Source organism: Eubalaena glacialis, chromosome 15 (genome assembly GCF_028564815.1).
Source record: "Eubalaena glacialis isolate mEubGla1 chromosome 15, mEubGla1.1.hap2.+ XY, whole genome shotgun sequence".
Taxonomy (NCBI): domain Eukaryota; kingdom Metazoa; phylum Chordata; class Mammalia; order Artiodactyla; family Balaenidae; genus Eubalaena; species Eubalaena glacialis.
In genome coordinates, this window is record NC_083730.1 from 67,320,652 (window position 1) to 67,337,945 (window position 17,294).

General features: G+C 50.3%; 1 protein-coding gene across 1 annotated transcript in view; it reads right to left on the minus strand.

The window, feature by feature from the left end:
* Positions 1 to 396: 396 nt before the first annotated feature.
* MAPK1 (mitogen-activated protein kinase 1) overlaps positions 397 to 17,294 on the minus strand; it is a 95,141-nt gene continuing 78,243 nt past the window's right edge. Inside the window, exons 7-9 of the mRNA XM_061168967.1 lie at positions 10,412 to 10,521; positions 8,469 to 8,594; positions 397 to 4,019 (exon numbers count right to left, since the gene is read on the minus strand). Coding sequence (XP_061024950.1) covers positions 8,478 to 8,594; positions 10,412 to 10,521 — 227 coding nt within the window. The 3' untranslated portion in view covers positions 397 to 4,019; positions 8,469 to 8,477. The remainder of the gene's footprint in view (positions 4,020 to 8,468; positions 8,595 to 10,411; positions 10,522 to 17,294) is intronic.

Sequence of the window (17,294 nt, forward strand, 5' to 3'; positions counted from 1 at the left end):
GTCCAACAGTCCCTCCCGTGGTCATGATTTCTTGGTCTGAAAAGAGGCGGCCAGTGACACCTGCCCAGCAGCGGGGTCGCTGAAGTTCAGGGAGATGAGAGGAGATGCGCGTGGCACCGCCTTCTCCCCCTACGGCCAAAGGTCTGAAGACCACTCTGGACAGCCCGCTGGACACTAGGATTTCCAGTGCCTCCAGAGCACCAGCTGACGGTACTACCACCATGTACTACGAGCAAAGTCAAACCAGAAGACGCACTTGCTTGGGAAACGTAATAAAGGACCAGGTGACTCCATATCTTCATGTATGAAATTCCAGTTAAACTAGACATGCACAGTACTATGTTATTTTGGTAACACGGACACAATTTAATGATTCTAATTTTTTTGTAGTTTTTGTTTTTTTACAAGTTAGGTGCCATAAACAGTCAAATAATCCATCTTTTAAAAAGTACGTTTACAACATCAAAAGAATTAAGATGAAATATAAACCTTTCTACTTACAATTTTTATACAGATTAACCAAATCACAAATACCACAAATAAATGTTAAGTTGTAACAATATAATGAATAAACATTCAGATTCTTAATAAAATCTTCCTTTAACATTTGTTTTTAACTTACCATTATACTAAATAATCTATGCAGAGTTTTGGGGTACAATACCAAGAAGGCACCAACAGTACAAAGCAGATAACAAAGCAGTTTCAGATCTTGAGTGCTCTACATGGATAAACAGCACAGAAAAGGCCACAGGCTTCAGGGAAGCTGGTGCAAGCCTACAGTATCCCTCTGGATTTCCCGTCTCTGACCCATGATGCCAAGCCGGCCACAGTGAGGGAGACGGCGTTTTTCCTCTGGTGGAACACGCCTCTCATCTGTACTAGGAGGATCATATTTCAAACACCAGCACGACAATTTTAAAGCACAAATGCTTTAAAACGTATAAGCAAAAGGACTGCTCAGATTTTCAAAACCACTACATTTACAAAAATATTTCCCTTAAACTTGGGATTGCTCCAAAACATTGATTTACAAATATAAAAGTATTATGGAAGGACCCAAAGCATGTGTGCATATGTATGTGTATTAACATACTATTACCATACTATAGAAAAATTACCAATTTAAAAACTGTATTAACACGTAAGCAAATAAAGGTCAGTCTCCTCTGAATGGTCTGCGCGTGACTGGTACTCGGCTTGTCGTAGGCAGTACACCTGTCTGCCTCAGGGACAGCCACCAACCACTGTGGCCCCGCCACACCCGTCGCTGTGCCTGCAGTAGCAGGAGTCACGTGAACACACCGCGCACCAACGCAGTGATCTTCTACCCTCACGTCCACGGTCTGCGTGTCTCTACCAGCTTTGAAGGCTGTATCTGCACAGTTGTTCTGAGTTCTCTCAAGTCCATCCCGCTGGCTTGCTAGGTATTTTGTTTCATACTAAGTGAAAGGACTGGAATGTTTCGACAGGAATTTTTTGCTTACATTTTAGACACCAAAAAAGCCATCAGTCTGAAACTTATCTGCGCGGAGCAGTAATGGAGGCGTTCGGGATCACCAGCATGAATTTAGATGACCTAACCTGTACATTTTTAGAGATGAAAGATCCAAATGATGAGTCTTTCACACCTAACAGCTAGTACTTTTCACAGGTACCTTGGTTAAGATAATTCCCTGACCTGTTAAACCAAGTTTGGCATGATTAGTAAAAAGCACACAACCTGTGGCTACAGGGACTCTAGGACGCAGTTAGTGGTTTCATGCCCATCTGACTCCATGGTACCAGTGAGGGGGAGGGGAAAGAGCCTAGAGTCCCCAGGGATTAGTAACCAAGGCTATGGCTTTCTTTCTAGTTAGAGGACTGCAGGTTAACCTCATAATACTGCTAACATTCCATTTAAAAAGTACAAAGAAACAAGAGCAATAAAACTATCAATGCTCCTTTAAAAATGTATCGAGGAACAGTCAAATCTCTGTATCTTTTCAATGCTGTGTGGACCTTCACAAGGCAGCTCTGTCCATGGAGGTGAAAATCACGTATCTCAGGGCAAAAACCTAGACATAGTTTTGATTTCTGAGGATGAGTCAGCCACCTGCTCTGGCCCGTGAGGTGTGATCACCAGCACGCTGGGCTGGGGGGTGGGGGTGGAGCCCTTCCCAGCACTCAACTGGGACACAGGCCAGCCCTCTTTAGAAAGAATCAGAGAATCCAACCTGAGACATCTGGGCGGCTTCATCAGAGCCTGACAGAACACTGCAGACCTATGATCTGAAGAAACAAACATGTCAGAATTGATTCTCTGCTGTGTGGAAGGAAAAAAGAACCCTCCAGAAATCCTTTCTAAATCACCTGACGTAAAGCAAAGTGTTCAGGCAGTGCCCGGTGGGAAGGGGAGGCCTGCAAGCCTTTCTGTTCTAAAGCACAGACTGAGCCTGACGGTCCATTTGGACCCGCTAATCCAGAGGAAATCAACACCGAATCTTAACATGAATATGAAGATAGAAGATGTACATTTATTTTCATGAATTACAAGTGCATTGCTGTTCATATTAGCAGGCAGTCTTTATATAACCCATTCTCCATTGCTGTCAAAAATCAAACAAGAAAAAAAGGACAGCTGAGAAATGAAAAGCTAAAAATAGAATTATTTTTCCTAAGTGATCTGCTGGATAGCATTTTCCGTGGAACACAACTCAGAGGTAACAATAGATTTTTTGTTTCAATCATAGGCATGTGGCACTTGGACAGTCATCTCCGCACAGAAAGCTGTAACAGTCATGCGAGGGTACAGTAATTACTGAACAAGGCAGATTTCTCACCACAGAGAGCAGTGGGGGAGTCAAGAGGAGGCACCGCACCGGGACAGAACACCGAGTCCACACCACAGGGTGCGGCGGCGGGAACAAACACTAGAGGGCTCAGGAGGGCAGGGGCTAGGGCTCCACGCACGCAGGACCTAGTGCTAGCTGCTCCTGACGGCCTGAGCTCGGTGATGTCAGAGACGTGAGCGAGCACTTGACGACAGAACAGTGCTCCAGTCATGAGCTCACGGAGGCTTTATTACAAACTGTTATATCGTAGGTTGAAAATGAACTTGAGATGCTGACATGCTGTAGGAGGAAAAGGAAGTGTACACTTTCTCATTGAAAGATGCAGTGTTCCTCTCCGCTAGACCCTCAGGCGTCGAGCATGGCCACAGTGCCCGTGGCACCTGTGCCCACTGGGCGTGGAGCTCAGCCCCACGCCAACTGGGCAGCCTGCATGACCTCGCGCACCTCTCACCAAATCCCGAGAGAAGCTGCCACTTTACGTCTTTTTGCATAAGTCTTACAAACACCCAGAACTGCATATAACACATTTTGGCAAGTGTTGTGCCCCTGTAAATGGTACAGGTGGAACTGCCCGATGCAGGACTTCTTCCTTTTATTTAGAAAAAGGACTGAATTTTCTAAAAGCTGGGCAAGCAGTACATATACCTCACATCTGCTAGGGATTAACATGACACGAGGAGAGGTGCTGACGAGCACCCACAGGGTCCAGGGGCGGGAGCACGAGCTGCAGGGGCCCCAGCAGGGTGGGAGAGGAGTGCAAAGAGGGGCCGTCACTGCCTTAAAGTGCCCAAGGAGCGGCCGCCCTCCCGGAAGGTGAGACGCAGTGACCGACGGTGACGGCGGGGTCAGCAGGGCATCGGGAGGGAGGACTAGGGAGGGTGGAACCACAGCATCTTTCAAATCAGAAGGCGATTAGTGACTAAAGCAAGGTGAGTAGTAGGTGCCCTGAAGTACGTACTGCCACAGGTCACCGGAGGGCGACACACACAGGGGTGCCAGGAACAGTTCTCTGGACTGAAGGAATTCTTTGAAAGCATAAAAGCCACAACTACCAGAAACTGCCCCTCCGAACGGCTCAAAGGAGTCAGGTGGACACGCCGAGACAGGCTGGAGACGGGCCCGGGGTCAGGAGCTGGGAGGAAGAACAGCGATGCCTGCGCGTGGCCCGTCCTCGGAGCCCGTGTCCTGTTGGGAAACAGACAGACCGACTGTGAGCTAAGGGTGAACCACGTGGGAAAGGCGGCAGCAGCAGCAGTGCTAGGAAAACGGAAGAGTGAAAAAGCAAAGGAAAAACACTCCTGCAGAAAAGGTCATTTCCATCAGAACCACGTGGCATGAGTCACACCCGAGGCTCCTCAAGGGTGGGCTTGCCTCCACCCACCCCCACCCCGGCCCGGGCACCTCCTCTCAGACGTTCACAGAGGATGTTTCCAGAACACTCAGGGGGAGACACGCACGCTCGCTCACAGCCAGGCCAGCGTCAGTATTCCCCAGATGCCATTTATTAACCAACGGTCCAAACCACAGTCTGAGAATCTTTGTAAACACATGTGTGAAGTGGAAAACGCTTCTGCCTCCTCTTCTCAGCACGTCTCTCTCTCTGGATGAGCAGGGAGGTCAGAATCAACCACACAGGAGGCAGAAAGTGTGTTGTTTTTAATGCTCAAGTTTTCTGTGACTAAGCACAACAAGCACAACCAAGTGCTGGTAGGAAGCGTGAAGCTGGTGGGCCTGGACCCGGGAAGGGCAGGAGGGGACCCAATGGCTGCTGTCCCGCCAGGCCCCCCGGCCCTGCAGATGCCCGAGGATCCCTCAGGAGGCCCCCGAGGTCCCCCATCACTCTCCTAACATCTCTATTTTACTTGAGGAAATTATATTCTGGGTTAAATCCACTCCACCCGTTTACAGACTAGCAGTTCTCAGCTGTGAGCACAGACGGCTGGGGGTGGGGCGGGGGTGGACACGGGAATTCCCTCCACCCCGAGGACCATCCTGGGGAGGAGAGGTGCACATTCTCTGTCTCACAACGAAGCCACGTGGAGACAGCGGGAGGGTAATCGAGTGTGTCAGGATGCGAGCAAAGCAGACCTTCCTTCCCCTGGAGATGTGGCCTGTTAAACGCCCACCGGCAGGTGTCACCTGGCTCACAGGCACTGCCAGGTGGATAGTCTTTGTCTGCTGCTCAGGGAGACGGGCTCGGGGACAAGACGTGACCCTCCTCCTAGAGGCGTACCACCATGAACTGCAGCCACACCTAGCAGCTGGCAGAAAACTAAAACTGCCCTAAATGCTTTTATCTTTAATGAAACCAAAGGGAAACAAGAGGTTAATGCCCCTAGTAATCAGTCCCCCCCCACCCCCCGAGAAAGTCCAGTGACGGGCGGAGGAGGAAGAAAGGCAGGCACCACCTCCTCTTCCCCAGCTTCTCGGGGAAGCAGGTAAGGAGATGGTCTGTAAGGATGAGGCTGACCTGAGGCCGGAGGAATCAGAGACTTGTCACAACGTATTAACCACTTACACCTTTTTACCTTTCCAGTGAAAACATTTCTAAAATAGAGCCCCTTAAACAAAATATAATGAACATACTTTGACCCTTTACAATCACTCAGAGCCGCCACTAAGAACATCAGCGAGCAGGGGACACCTAGGGTCTCCTTTGAAGCGGTCCCTGCTGTCCCCTCCAGCGAAGCCCCCATAGCTGTGCGAGCACGTTTCCCAGGCGGCCCCGTGTGTCACAGCACTGTCACCTCCAGGCTCTCCTTTGCGCAGTTCTGCCCTCGCTGCAGGCTGGGAACTCACACCCACGGTCCCTCCATCTCCCTGGGGAGCAAATCTAGGTGAAAAAAGATTTCTGAGTCTAAAGGACCTGGACTCTCTGCCTAGTTTTGCCACCGATGTATAATCTTGAGCAAAATGCTTAAACACACTCTTTCAGTTTCGTCAGTCGTAGACCTGGGCTGTGTGCTGACTTCAGAGAACGCTGCTGTGATCATCAAAAGGCAATGTCTGTGAAAGAACCTGGCCCAGAGCTTAACTACGCCCCCGCCCCACCCTCCTCTGCACTCACTTTTCTATTCTAGATGACTAAATTATAAGTCAGTCTAGATGTTGGAAATTTCCTTTAAAATGCACAGAAAAAAACAAGATGGATTGATGGGTAGATGGAGGAATGGATGGACAGATACGTGAGAAGGCAAAGAAAGTATAATGAAGCGTTAATCATAGGATCGGGGTGGTGGGAATATGGGTGTCTACTGTAAAACCCTCAACTTCTCAGAATAGGTGAAAATTGTCATTTAAAAAACGTTTGGGAAAAAAATCAGGCTACAAGCACATTCTGTGCCTTCTGTGTGCCTGGAGGAAGTGAACTAAACACAAAACAACCCCCCAGCCACCGCCTCCACTGGTGACAGGCCCCAGCCCTGGATACTCAGAGCTGGGGTGGGCCCCGGGTGGGCTCGGTCCCTGTGTGCTAATGGCCTCCAGTAGGCATCCAGTCAGCAGCCTTGTCCTGCGGCCCAGGACCCTGGTCACTGTCACGCTCCCCTATGCCTGCTGCCTGACCAGCCACCCCACGAGTCCCTGCTGAGGTCCCGCCACCCAGACTGCCCAGTGTCAGCTGCCCTGACACTTCAGGACCTAAGACCACCTGTGAGGAGAGGCGGGCCCCTCCCCAACAGTGGGGCGCCCCCTCCTGGCGCTCTGCATCTTTGGGGCCGAACCCTCCCCTGGTGCAGCACCACGATGCTGGGCCTGACTCCCCGGGTCCTGCCATCAGGCTGCTAGAAAGCAAAGCCTGGGTCTTACCCATCCGTTCCCTCCTACCTGGCACTAAGAAGTACATGACGGGGATTAAATGAACAATGACAAACTGATAGCTCCATCACCCCCAGATGTTCTACACCAAAGATGTGCATGATGGTCTGTGTCTTTCTCCCCTCTCAGGCCACGTGCTCCTCGGGGGTCATGTTCAGTCCTGTCTGTTCTGCTCACTGGGGTGAGCACACAGCATGTATGCCCTGAAACCAGAAGGCAGGGAAATCAGGGGCCACGAACACACAGGAAAGCAACCCATGGAAGGGACCGTGCAGAAAGTTGCTCAGCTCGACCTTCCAGGCCAGGTGTCAGTGGCCTAATCTGTAAAGAGCCAAACAAAAGCTTATTCACCCAACGCAGCCAGGCCGACCTGGCACGGACACGGGGACGGGAGAGCAGGCCCCTGGCAGAGACAATCCCTCCACCGTGAATGCAGGCAGAGAGGCCAGGAAGGGGTGAAAACGGCTGGGTCCCAGGGGCCAGTTTCCTTCTGTCAGTGAATGACCGCGCAGTGCCTTGTGTGCAACAAATTCTTCAAGAAATTGTCCCGATGTGAGGTGTGGACGGACGAACGCTTCCAACCCCACTGGACTGGCCTCCCTGTCCCCTGCGGCATCTCCCTTTCCTGCTCAGACACTTCCTGAAGGTTGGCTGCTGGGGGCACATGTGCTCGGGCTTGGAGTCTGCCCTCCAGTGTGTCCCAGCAAGGGCCTGCCAGTCCCCCTCCCTTGCTTGGTTAGGTAATCGGGGTCTTTCGGGCTCTGCTCCCCTCACTCCCCTGCAGTCACTGCTTCTCCCGACCACACCCCAGTCTGATCCCCGGGTCTGGAAGCTCCTCTCCCACCCTCTCCTCTGCCCCAGTCCAGCCCTGGTGGCTCTGTGAGTAGGTGAGCTGATCGCATCTGCTTGTGGTCCTCCTTCTGCCCTTCCCTGTCCCCTGCTCTGAGCTCTGGGGCTGGGACCCTGCCTTAGCACCGCTGCCTGTCCCTGGCAGCTGCTTCTGGTGGGACTGCCAGTGGCAGGCACTGAGAGGAAAAGCCTTCCTTCTTCTGCCTCTAGTGACACGTGGCTCTTCAGGAGGGGTGGTCCTGGGTTTCAGAGGTACTGGAGGGTGGCGGTGACTCAGGTCCCTGAGGTCCCTGGGTCAGTGGCAGTCGGGCTCCTGACCCTCCTCAGCAATGGTGATGCTCTAACAGCTGCAGTTCCGGCAGGGGCCCGGCACCCTCCTGGCCTGCTGACCACATCGCTTCCCCTCAGCTCCTGCATACCCCCGTCTGCAGGAAGCCCCACCACCCCCCTCTTGCTCTCCAGCCCTTCCACAGCCTCTTGACTGATAACACACCCTCTGTGTGAAATACCTCAAGCAGCTTCTGATCTCAAGCCTGGACGCTGCCCAACACAGGCAACCTCAGACCAACCCTTAGCCTGACCCCAGTATGTGAAAATAAATAAAAAGGCCCAGGCGGGAGAGAATGGACTTAAGATCCAGCTGAGAACCCCCAATGCCCACCGCTGCAGAACCCCCCCGACTTCGTAACCCTGCCCGGAGCCCCCTCGGTCGCCTGTCTGCAGACCCCGCTGCCCGGCCATCCAGCTGTCCCGGGCTGGTCTGTCCAAAACATTTCCCCAGAAGGTGCCTCAACCCTTGGTCATAATTCTTTATCTCACTGCTCATTTCTACAGAGTTCTAACACAACAAGCCCCACTCTCTCTCCCGTTCCGTATGTTCTCTAAAATTGAGATTTGTGTTTCCTCTTTTTAAACACTTTTTACCTGTCTCCTCTGCTAGGATTTACTATATGGTAAAGCTCCAGGTACCTGAGAAATTTAAGATCTGTATCCTGGCTGGAATCTAGCGGTCTCTTCAAAAATGAGTTCTTTGAGCTTTTCCTTGGGCAAGTCATCCAATTCCATGTCAAACTTGAATGGTGCTTCGGCGATGGGCTTGAAAAGAAAACAGAACGTTTAGACAAAAGTGGTTGTGGTTGAGGCAGGCATTCACTGCTCCACAGAAAGACCACGGCTCAGGCTCTGGAACTGAGACGGCAGGACTGGCACCTGTGATGAGCAGCCCTGTGCTGCGCCCCAGTCCCGGAAGTGCACCTCCCGAGAGCCCTGAACCAGTGAGAGGGAGCGTCCCCACATGATTCTCCAATGTCTTCAGGCACTGCATGCACATGGCAGCCACAGGAATCTGCTGTGATGGGAGGGCTGCTGCTGGTGGTGGTATGTGTACACAATCAAGACCTTCAATACTTGAATAAATGCATTTGATTATATACATTACGGTATCTTTATATGAAGAAATATTATGGAGCCATTAAAAAATGAAGCCGCAAGCAAGGTGAAAATCATGGCAAAATGCCCATATTTGTGTTAAACAGAATGAATTCTACTTTATTTTTAAAATTTAGATATAGAAATATAAGACTGAGAAGGAAACACTCCAAAATTTTAATAATGATAACTGCATAACAAGACTACAAAGTGATCTTTCTTGTCTTTTTCTGCAAGTTTTCGCCTTTTTTTAGTATACTCTCTCTATAAATAACCAGAAAGCTAATACTGTCTATTCATATCAAAAAACCTCCATGCATACTCAATGATAAAAGATGTAATTAGTCAGTTAATATTTTGATTTGTAAGTACCCCCCCCCAAATGAATGCAATGTTACAGAACCTGATGACGATACAGCTGTTACCAGGCACCCCAGACCTTATCCATGTCACCCTCACACCAGGTATTAAGGGGAAGGAAACGTGCACCCCAAACTCTGCGCTAGGCCCTGGCCTCTTGAAAGGGGGAAAAGAGAAAAACAAGCAGCTCCCCTCCCTGAAGGAGGGCTCGACGTACGGGACCCTACACATGCCACCCTTCTAATCTGCCTGGCCCCCTTGGGGTGTGGGGTACCACCCCAGCCTCAAAGTAGGACGTGGGGCTTAGGAAACCGCCAGCTCACAGGGCAGTAAGAGCCCCAGGTCCCATGTTCTCAGCTGCTGCCTTGTTATGTACCATGGAGGTCGCGTCAACTGTTTCCGGGAAAGGCTGTGGAAGGGGAAGCTGACTGATAAATGCTTCCTGTTTGATTTCCTCTTTTTCATGTAACTGCTTTTCATTTTTGTAGTTAGTTTTTCCTTTCCTCTTCCATTTCCCCTTTAACACACTCCTCTTGGTTCTCCCTTTTTTAAAAACAGGAGTGTGAAGGCTTACTGTCTATGCGTTTGAGCCTCAACTAGAAAGATCCACATTTCTGGTTCCTACTGCACTTTCCTTCATTATCCTCCAGAGAACAAAGTTAAAAGTGAGCCCCCAGAGGAACCAAAGAGCCAAGGAGCGGGGACTTTTGGACAGAAGATGCCCGACATGCAGCACCTTCACCTGGATGCCCAGTGTGCACTGGAGACTCGCACACGCACCTCTGTGACCAGCATTCCTCATCACGACAGGCTCTCGTGTCTCTAGGGAGGCACATAGGGAGGCAGACACGAAGCCACCAAGCTCTGGTGGGACTGTCCTGGCTGACCTGTCCCCTCCTCCCCTCCACCCTCAGGGCGGGCCCTGCGGTTCCATGTCTCTTCCTGCCACAGGCCGTGACCACAGTCCTGGGATCCCTTCCCTGCCTGTGCTCCCCTCCCCCTCCACTTCCCCAGCCCCACCCTATGCAGGGGACCTAGAGGAAGGGGTTTCAGGCTGTGGGGACAGCACTAGTCTCAGGCACATGACGGCAGGGCCACTCAGCCGGGCGGGTGCAGGCTCTCACCTCGTCACTTGGGTCGTAGTACTGCTCCAGGTACGGGTGGGCCAGAGCCTGTTCCACCTCAATCCTCTTATGAGGGTTGAACGTCAACATCTTGTCCAGTAAATCCAGAGCTACAAAGAGAAAGGTTTTGCAGAGGTGAGAAGCCAAAGAAACAGTCAATGAAATACTCTCTCGTCTTCCTGTTTAAGTCCACTGACCCACAACACAACCGAGCTAAAGGAGCCCCCGCCACCCAGGGGTGCCTATTCCATCTCTGAGCTTGAGTCTGAGCACCTGCTAGTAGAGACCCAGACTCAGGAAGGTGATGTGCTCAGCAAAGGCTCCACATAGTGCCCAGGATTCAAGCCCAAGTCTGCTCCCAAAACCTGGCCTTGTCCTAAATCATGGCTCTGCTCGCAGGGTCAAAAGCAGAGGTTTTATGTATGTACTGCTCTTAAGTCAACTCCAAAGTCACTTCTGCAATGGTCACTGCCTCCCATGTGGTTTCAGCCTCCTCCTTCCAGGTCCTGGCTGAGAGGCATGTGTAAAGCACAGACCCCCTGGCCTGCTCTACAGCCTGGCGTCTTTCTCCAAGGCCCCAAACTACAAGTATTCTCTCCACCTGGCCGGCAGTTCAGCCCTGACCACCTCTTTCATGTCGACAATGCAGCAAGGCAGCAAGTGCAGGGCCAACAGGAACAAGCCGGAGGCGGTGGCCATTGGGCAGCCTGCCCTGGGGCCTCTGCAGAGTGTCTAGGCACCACCTCAGGCCGCGAGGACAGGCACGGGGCACGGCTGACAGCGGCTGGGACCAGGATTAAGGGTCATGTGACAAAATACTTCCTGTATTTAGTGTCAGAAGTAGGTTTCAATGAGGGAGAATACATGCTAGAAAAGACATCACTGTTCTGGTAAAGAGGTAACAAAGAGGGCTTCTTTTAAAACTGTCTCCTTTTATTTAACAATGCTCAGACCAGTGGTGCTCACGGCCCTGAGACACCCCTGAGAAATCCAAGGGCTCCAAGAAATAAATCTAAAAACTACTAGGTAATTATTTAGAACACACATTTTTAGAAATTGTATTGACACTAACAAAAACAAAAGCACTGGCATCTACTTAATGAAGCCTTGTTACTCACGGTGATAGTTTCTTATTAGGTTATCAACCTTGTCCATCTGCAAATGAGCACCTGACTCTAAGCTCTAGGATAAAGAACGGTGATGGAAAATCACTGTAGTCACTAGGAAATGTGCTCCCCGATGGAGAGCAGCCGGCGGCTGGCCAGGAAGTCGTCGGGAGAGAGAAGGTGGGTGGGGTGCCCCACTGCCCGAGGTCGGGGCCCCCACGTGCACATCCCTGCACACCACCCCTACTCACCTTCAATCAGGAGATCATCGATGTGGTACACTGTGTGTTGGACATGATGAGAAATTCCACACAACAAAGGACTTTTTTCATGTCCATAAAGTGAAGTGTGAAAACCAGTACTTTTTTTTTAAAGCCCACATAATGAATTTCTACAAATAGTACATTTTCAAACTGGATGACGGGCGAACACACCTGCTGGGCCTCAGAGCCCTACCATGCCTAACACAGGTACTAAAACCGACCTCATTTCCCGCTCCCGCACCCCTCCCCTAGAGCTCACAGACATTTCCCCAAGGACTGCCTTGAGATCAGATAACCTCCGTCCATGTCAGGAGAAGCCGAGGGCCCAGCCACAGTCAAGAGTCTAACAGCATTATTTTTAAGTTCCAAGTCTTGTTGATATTAAGGAGGGATGCACTCCAAGGCAACTGGATGCTCTGCAGCTGACGCACTCCTAAAACAGACCTTTCAGTTCCTTCAAGTTCAATCCTAGGCAACAATTTCAAAAGAAAAGAGCTTTTTTTTTTTTGCTACTTGAAAACTGACTGGCTCTCCAGTCTCCTTTGACTGCAGCGTTATTTCTGCACTGCTCGCAGCTACAGGAGGGGAGCGGGGGGAGATGGGAAGCAGCTGGCAGGTGCTGCTCCCACAGTCAGAGAGCCCGGCCTCCCTCCTCCCACATGCTCAGCATCCCGCTGGCACCACTCTGACGTATGAATCACGCTGGCTGTGCATATGCTTCCTTGGATGCAGATTTTATTTCCCCTAAAAGACTGAAGCCCCTTCAAGGCCAGGATGACATCCGACCACGATCCTGACTCTCCCTGGTGGTGGCCATGAGCCCACACCTCCCCTCTAACTCCGGGGGGTGTGCAGCAACATGACCCCACCCTTCCAGCTCATCGGTCACTTCTCCTTCCAGGTCCTGGGGCGGGTCACCCGGCTGGCAGCACTGCTTTGGGGCCATCTCACCTACCCAGCAACACTCTGATCCCAGATCAAGGTTGCCATCTGTCACTTCCATCCTCAGCTCGAATTTCTGAGCAGGGCCAGAGAAAAAGGTCACCTGTGTAGACTGTGCCACTGCAACAGTGCTTCTCAAACTTTCTGATCTCAGAGCCCTAATCTTGAAAACTACTGAGGATCAATTATTAAAAAGCAGCTAATTCAACTCACGATTCAAACAACTGCACAGCACTATCCTTTGAGGAAACCACTGCACTCAGTACGTGGCAGATGTGTTCTGCGTGCACTTATCCCACGCTGTCACATGGAGCACTAAAAAGACTGGCACAAAGGACAGCACACAACAAAGCGAGTTCTCTGTGCTGCTTCACCAAGGGCACCTCACACGCAGCTGCCCTGGTTTTAGCTGGGAGGCTGGCACTGCCGCCTCGCCCTGCACTGAGCACAGATGGCAGCACAAGGGACAGGGTGCAGGATGCCTCAGTGTCGTCATGAAAGGAGTTTTCACCTCACCAACCCCCTGGAAGGATCTTGGGGACCTTAGAGGTCTAAGGAGCACACTACCAAGAACTGCTGAGCCACAAAAACTCAAGATCTTTAATCTTATCATGGTCCCCAAGAGCTCGGGGAAAGCCCTGGTCAGCCCTTCTCCACTCACATGGGTGGATCATGCCCTTCCTGCCCACTGGCCCTCATTCCTCTCAGCACATCCTTCTGAGAAAATCAAGATCCCCAGGGGTGACCTTCCTGGACATTCCTCCACCAGATCCACATGCATCCTTCTGTGGAAAGAGGGAACCCTCTCCCCACCCAAAGTCAATCCTCCCTGCTGTGGCTCCCCCTGCTGCCCTCACCTGGCCCAGTCCTTTCCGTCTCCGTGTTCCCACTCCTCTTATGTGGTCACCCATGACCTGAACTGGAGACCTCTGTACCACGTGGAGGTGCTGAACTCGGCCACATTCTCACAAGCCGTTATCTGTGTCCCTCTCCTCTACAGGTTGCGAGAGTCCCCATCCCTCCCACACTGCCCAGGGAAGATTCTTGTCCAGCTCCTTATACATCTCACTCTTCACCTCCCCAGCCTCTTCCAGGATTTCAAATGCCATCTGTTAAAAAAACTCCTAAATCTATTGTCAGCTCAGGACTCTCACTCTCTGTATACAGAAACTCTCTGTAGGTAATGAAATAGGATACAGCTTATTATCCCATTGAGAACTTATATGTATGTATACGCATTTACAGGAGCAGTAATAAAGTCTGGAGGCTTTTCAAACACCAGGTTATCTGAGAAATGGACACAGACTTCTCACAAGAACAGCATTTTAAAAAATTTCAAAAAATAGGGCAATTCCCTGGCAGTCCAGTGGTTAATACTCCGCACTTCCACTGCAGGAGGTACCAGTTTGACCCCTGGTTGGGGAACTAAAATCCCGCATGCTGCATGGCATGGCCAAAAAAAACCCCCAAAAAACAAAAAACGAAAAACAAAAGTGGGACCAAGAGAACAGAATTCCTCATCTTTCTTCACGTGCTGACAGCCGTCTGCTGGCTTTGCGCACCGGTGTCCCCTGCCCTCTAACCACACGGAGCTGCACTTGCCATGCAGGAGCTCTCAGGCTTGCCAGTGGGAGCGGTGACACCAGCTCGGCCACATTCACCAGGTTCTCTTGGCCACAATGACTGTCAAGGGTGTGGACACAGAGGCAGTGAGCGTCAGCCCCACACTTGGGCTAAAACTATCAGGAAACAGGTCAGCGTGAGCCTGGAGATGCTGGTGGCCGTCGTGTCACCACGAGAAAAGAGGCTGGTTAACAAGAAAGATGGAACAGAGGAAGGCAACGCTGAATGACAAAGTCCAGATTCTGGTCAAAGTGGCTACGCCTGGAATCCAAGCCCTGCTGGGCCTGTCGGTTCCAAGAGCCGGTGAAGTCCTTCTTCGGGCTGAGGCCAGTTCCAGTGGGTTCTCATGAAGTGGACGGAGAAGGCCTCAAAGAGCCGACCCTCCAGTCTGTGATGACTCACCCCACGCCCACAGCCCCATCGCTCAGTGGGAACCACTGCTCATCTCTGGACACGTTTTGTAGAATTTCCCTGTGCATCTTCTTTCACACAGTTGAGATGATATTATACATAACAAAGGCTGTGTTATTTCTTTAGTCAACACTGCTCATTAGTATTTTCCCATGCTACAAAAACTTTGTAAAAATCACTTTTAGGGACTTGATATAATATTCCTTTGAGTAGATGTATCAGTTGACTCTGATCCAGGAACAATGAACAGTTAGCGCTGAGGTTGTTTCTAACAATTTTAAAAAAAATTTATTTATTTATTCTTGGCTGCGTTGGGTCTTCATTGCTGCGTGTGGGCTTCTCACCGTGGTGGCTTCTCTTGTTGCGGAGCACAGGCTCTAGGCGTGCGGGCTTCAGTAGTTGTGGCACGCAGGCTCAGTAGTTGTGGCTCGCAGGCTCTAGAGCACAGGCTCAGTAGTTTTGACGCACAAGCTTAGCTGCTCTGCGGCATGTGGGATCTTCCCGGAGCAGGGCTCAAACTCGTGTCTCCTGCATTGGCAGGCAGATTCTTAACCACTGTGCCACCAGGGAAGCCATTTCTAACAATTTAACATGGCCCAGACTAAACTCTCAACTGCTAACTCCCGACTGGCTCCTCCCACAGTGACCCTCGGCTCAGTACCTCTCCATGGAAGTTGTGTGTTCTTGTCCTTTGCTCATGTATTTATCCACTGATGTCTTAGATTTCTCTCTGCTCTTTAAACACTAATAACATTAACGAGAAGTCTAACATTAAGAACTACTGTTCTTAACCCTCCCTAATGTTCTTAGCTCTCAACCTTCCCAGTTATCCTATGAGGTGGGTAAAACTTGTCCCAATTTTGAGATGAGGAAAATGTGAAAAAGTGAGGTCACAAGTCTGCACTCAGGAGGCCAATCACAGAGCACAGGACCTAACCACCATGTGTGTGGCCATCAACAAAACAGGACAGGGATTCTTTAAATGTTATTCAATCTAGAACAAATTATACCTATTTGTCCACACCTGGTCTAATCTAGTTTAAATTTTAAACTTTTAAATCTACTACCTTTCATTTATGTTTGTCTTCTTGGTTTTTTTTTTTTTTTAAAAATTAATTTATTTATTTTTGGCTGTGTTGGGTCTTCGTTGCCACGCACTGGCTTTCTCTAGTTGTGGCGAGTGGGGGCTACTCTTCATTGCGGTGTGCAGGCTTCTCCTTGCGGTGGCTTCTCTTGTTGTGGAACACGGGCTCTAGGTGCGTGGGCTTCAGTAGTTGCGGCATGCAGGTTCTAGAGCGCAGCCTCAGTAGTTGTAGCACACAGGCTTAGTTGCTCCGTGGCATGTGGGATCTTCCCGGACCAGGGATCGAACCCGCGTCCCCTGCACTGGCAGGCAGATTCTTATCCACTGCGCCATCCTGGTTTGTTTTTAAAGCTTAGGAAGATATTCTTCCCCCACGCAGAGATCAGAAAAATACTGAATGCTCTAAATATTGTTAGTTTTTTTTCTTTTTTTAAATAAATTTATTTATTTTTGGCTGCGTTGGGTCCTCGCTGCTGTGCGCGGGCCCCCTCCAGCCGTGGTGAGCGGGAGCCAGTCCTCGCTGCGGTGCGCAGGCCTCCCATTGCGGTGGCCTCTCGCTGTTGCTGAGCACAGGTCCTAGAGCTTGCGAGCCCCAGTAGTTGCGGCACATGGGCCCAGCGGTTGTGGCTCGCAGGCTCTAGAGCGCAGGCCCAGTAGCTGTGGCGCACGGGCCTAGTCACTCCGCGGCATGTGGGATCCTCCCGGACCAGGGCTCGAACCCATGTCCCCCGCACTGGCAGGCGGACTCCCAACCACCGCACCACCAGGGAAGTCCCTGTTAGTTTTTAATAGTATGATTTTTAAAAAAGTATTTGATCATCAATTGTTTTGGAATTCACTTTGATGTGTGAATAGTGATTTAAACTGATTTTCTTCCAAATAGCTATTCAACTAGCCCAATACCATCTGCTGAAGAATAATCTTTTCTTCCCCCTCATGGGAGTAATTTTGGAGAGAATCCTAAGCTAGATTCCTTTGAAAAAAAATCTGCAATACTACTGGTTCAAGGGACTCAGCAGTCAGAAATTTCCAACAAACATGTGAAAAAATATTCAACCTCACTCTTAATTAAAGAAAAACAAATTAAAATGTCACTTCCCCCCCATTTGGTTGGCAAACCCAAAAGAGCAATACCCAGAATTGCTGGAACAAAAGACATGTGACAGAATTGCCAAGCTGCCTTTCAGAGAGACTTCATGGATTCACACTCCACCAGCTGCCTCTGAGAAGATACCCCTTCCCCACAGCCTTGACCACACAGTGGGTTATCAAACTCTGTGATTCTTGCTACTGTGATGAGTGGGAAAAAAATGGAATTACTGACCTTTCAATGTTCGTATCTCATATAATAAATAACAATGAGTCCCTTTTCCTATTTTTTTTTAAAATTATTTATTTATTTTTGGCTGTGTTGGGTCTTCGTTTCTGTGCGAGGGCTTTCTCTAGTTGCGGCA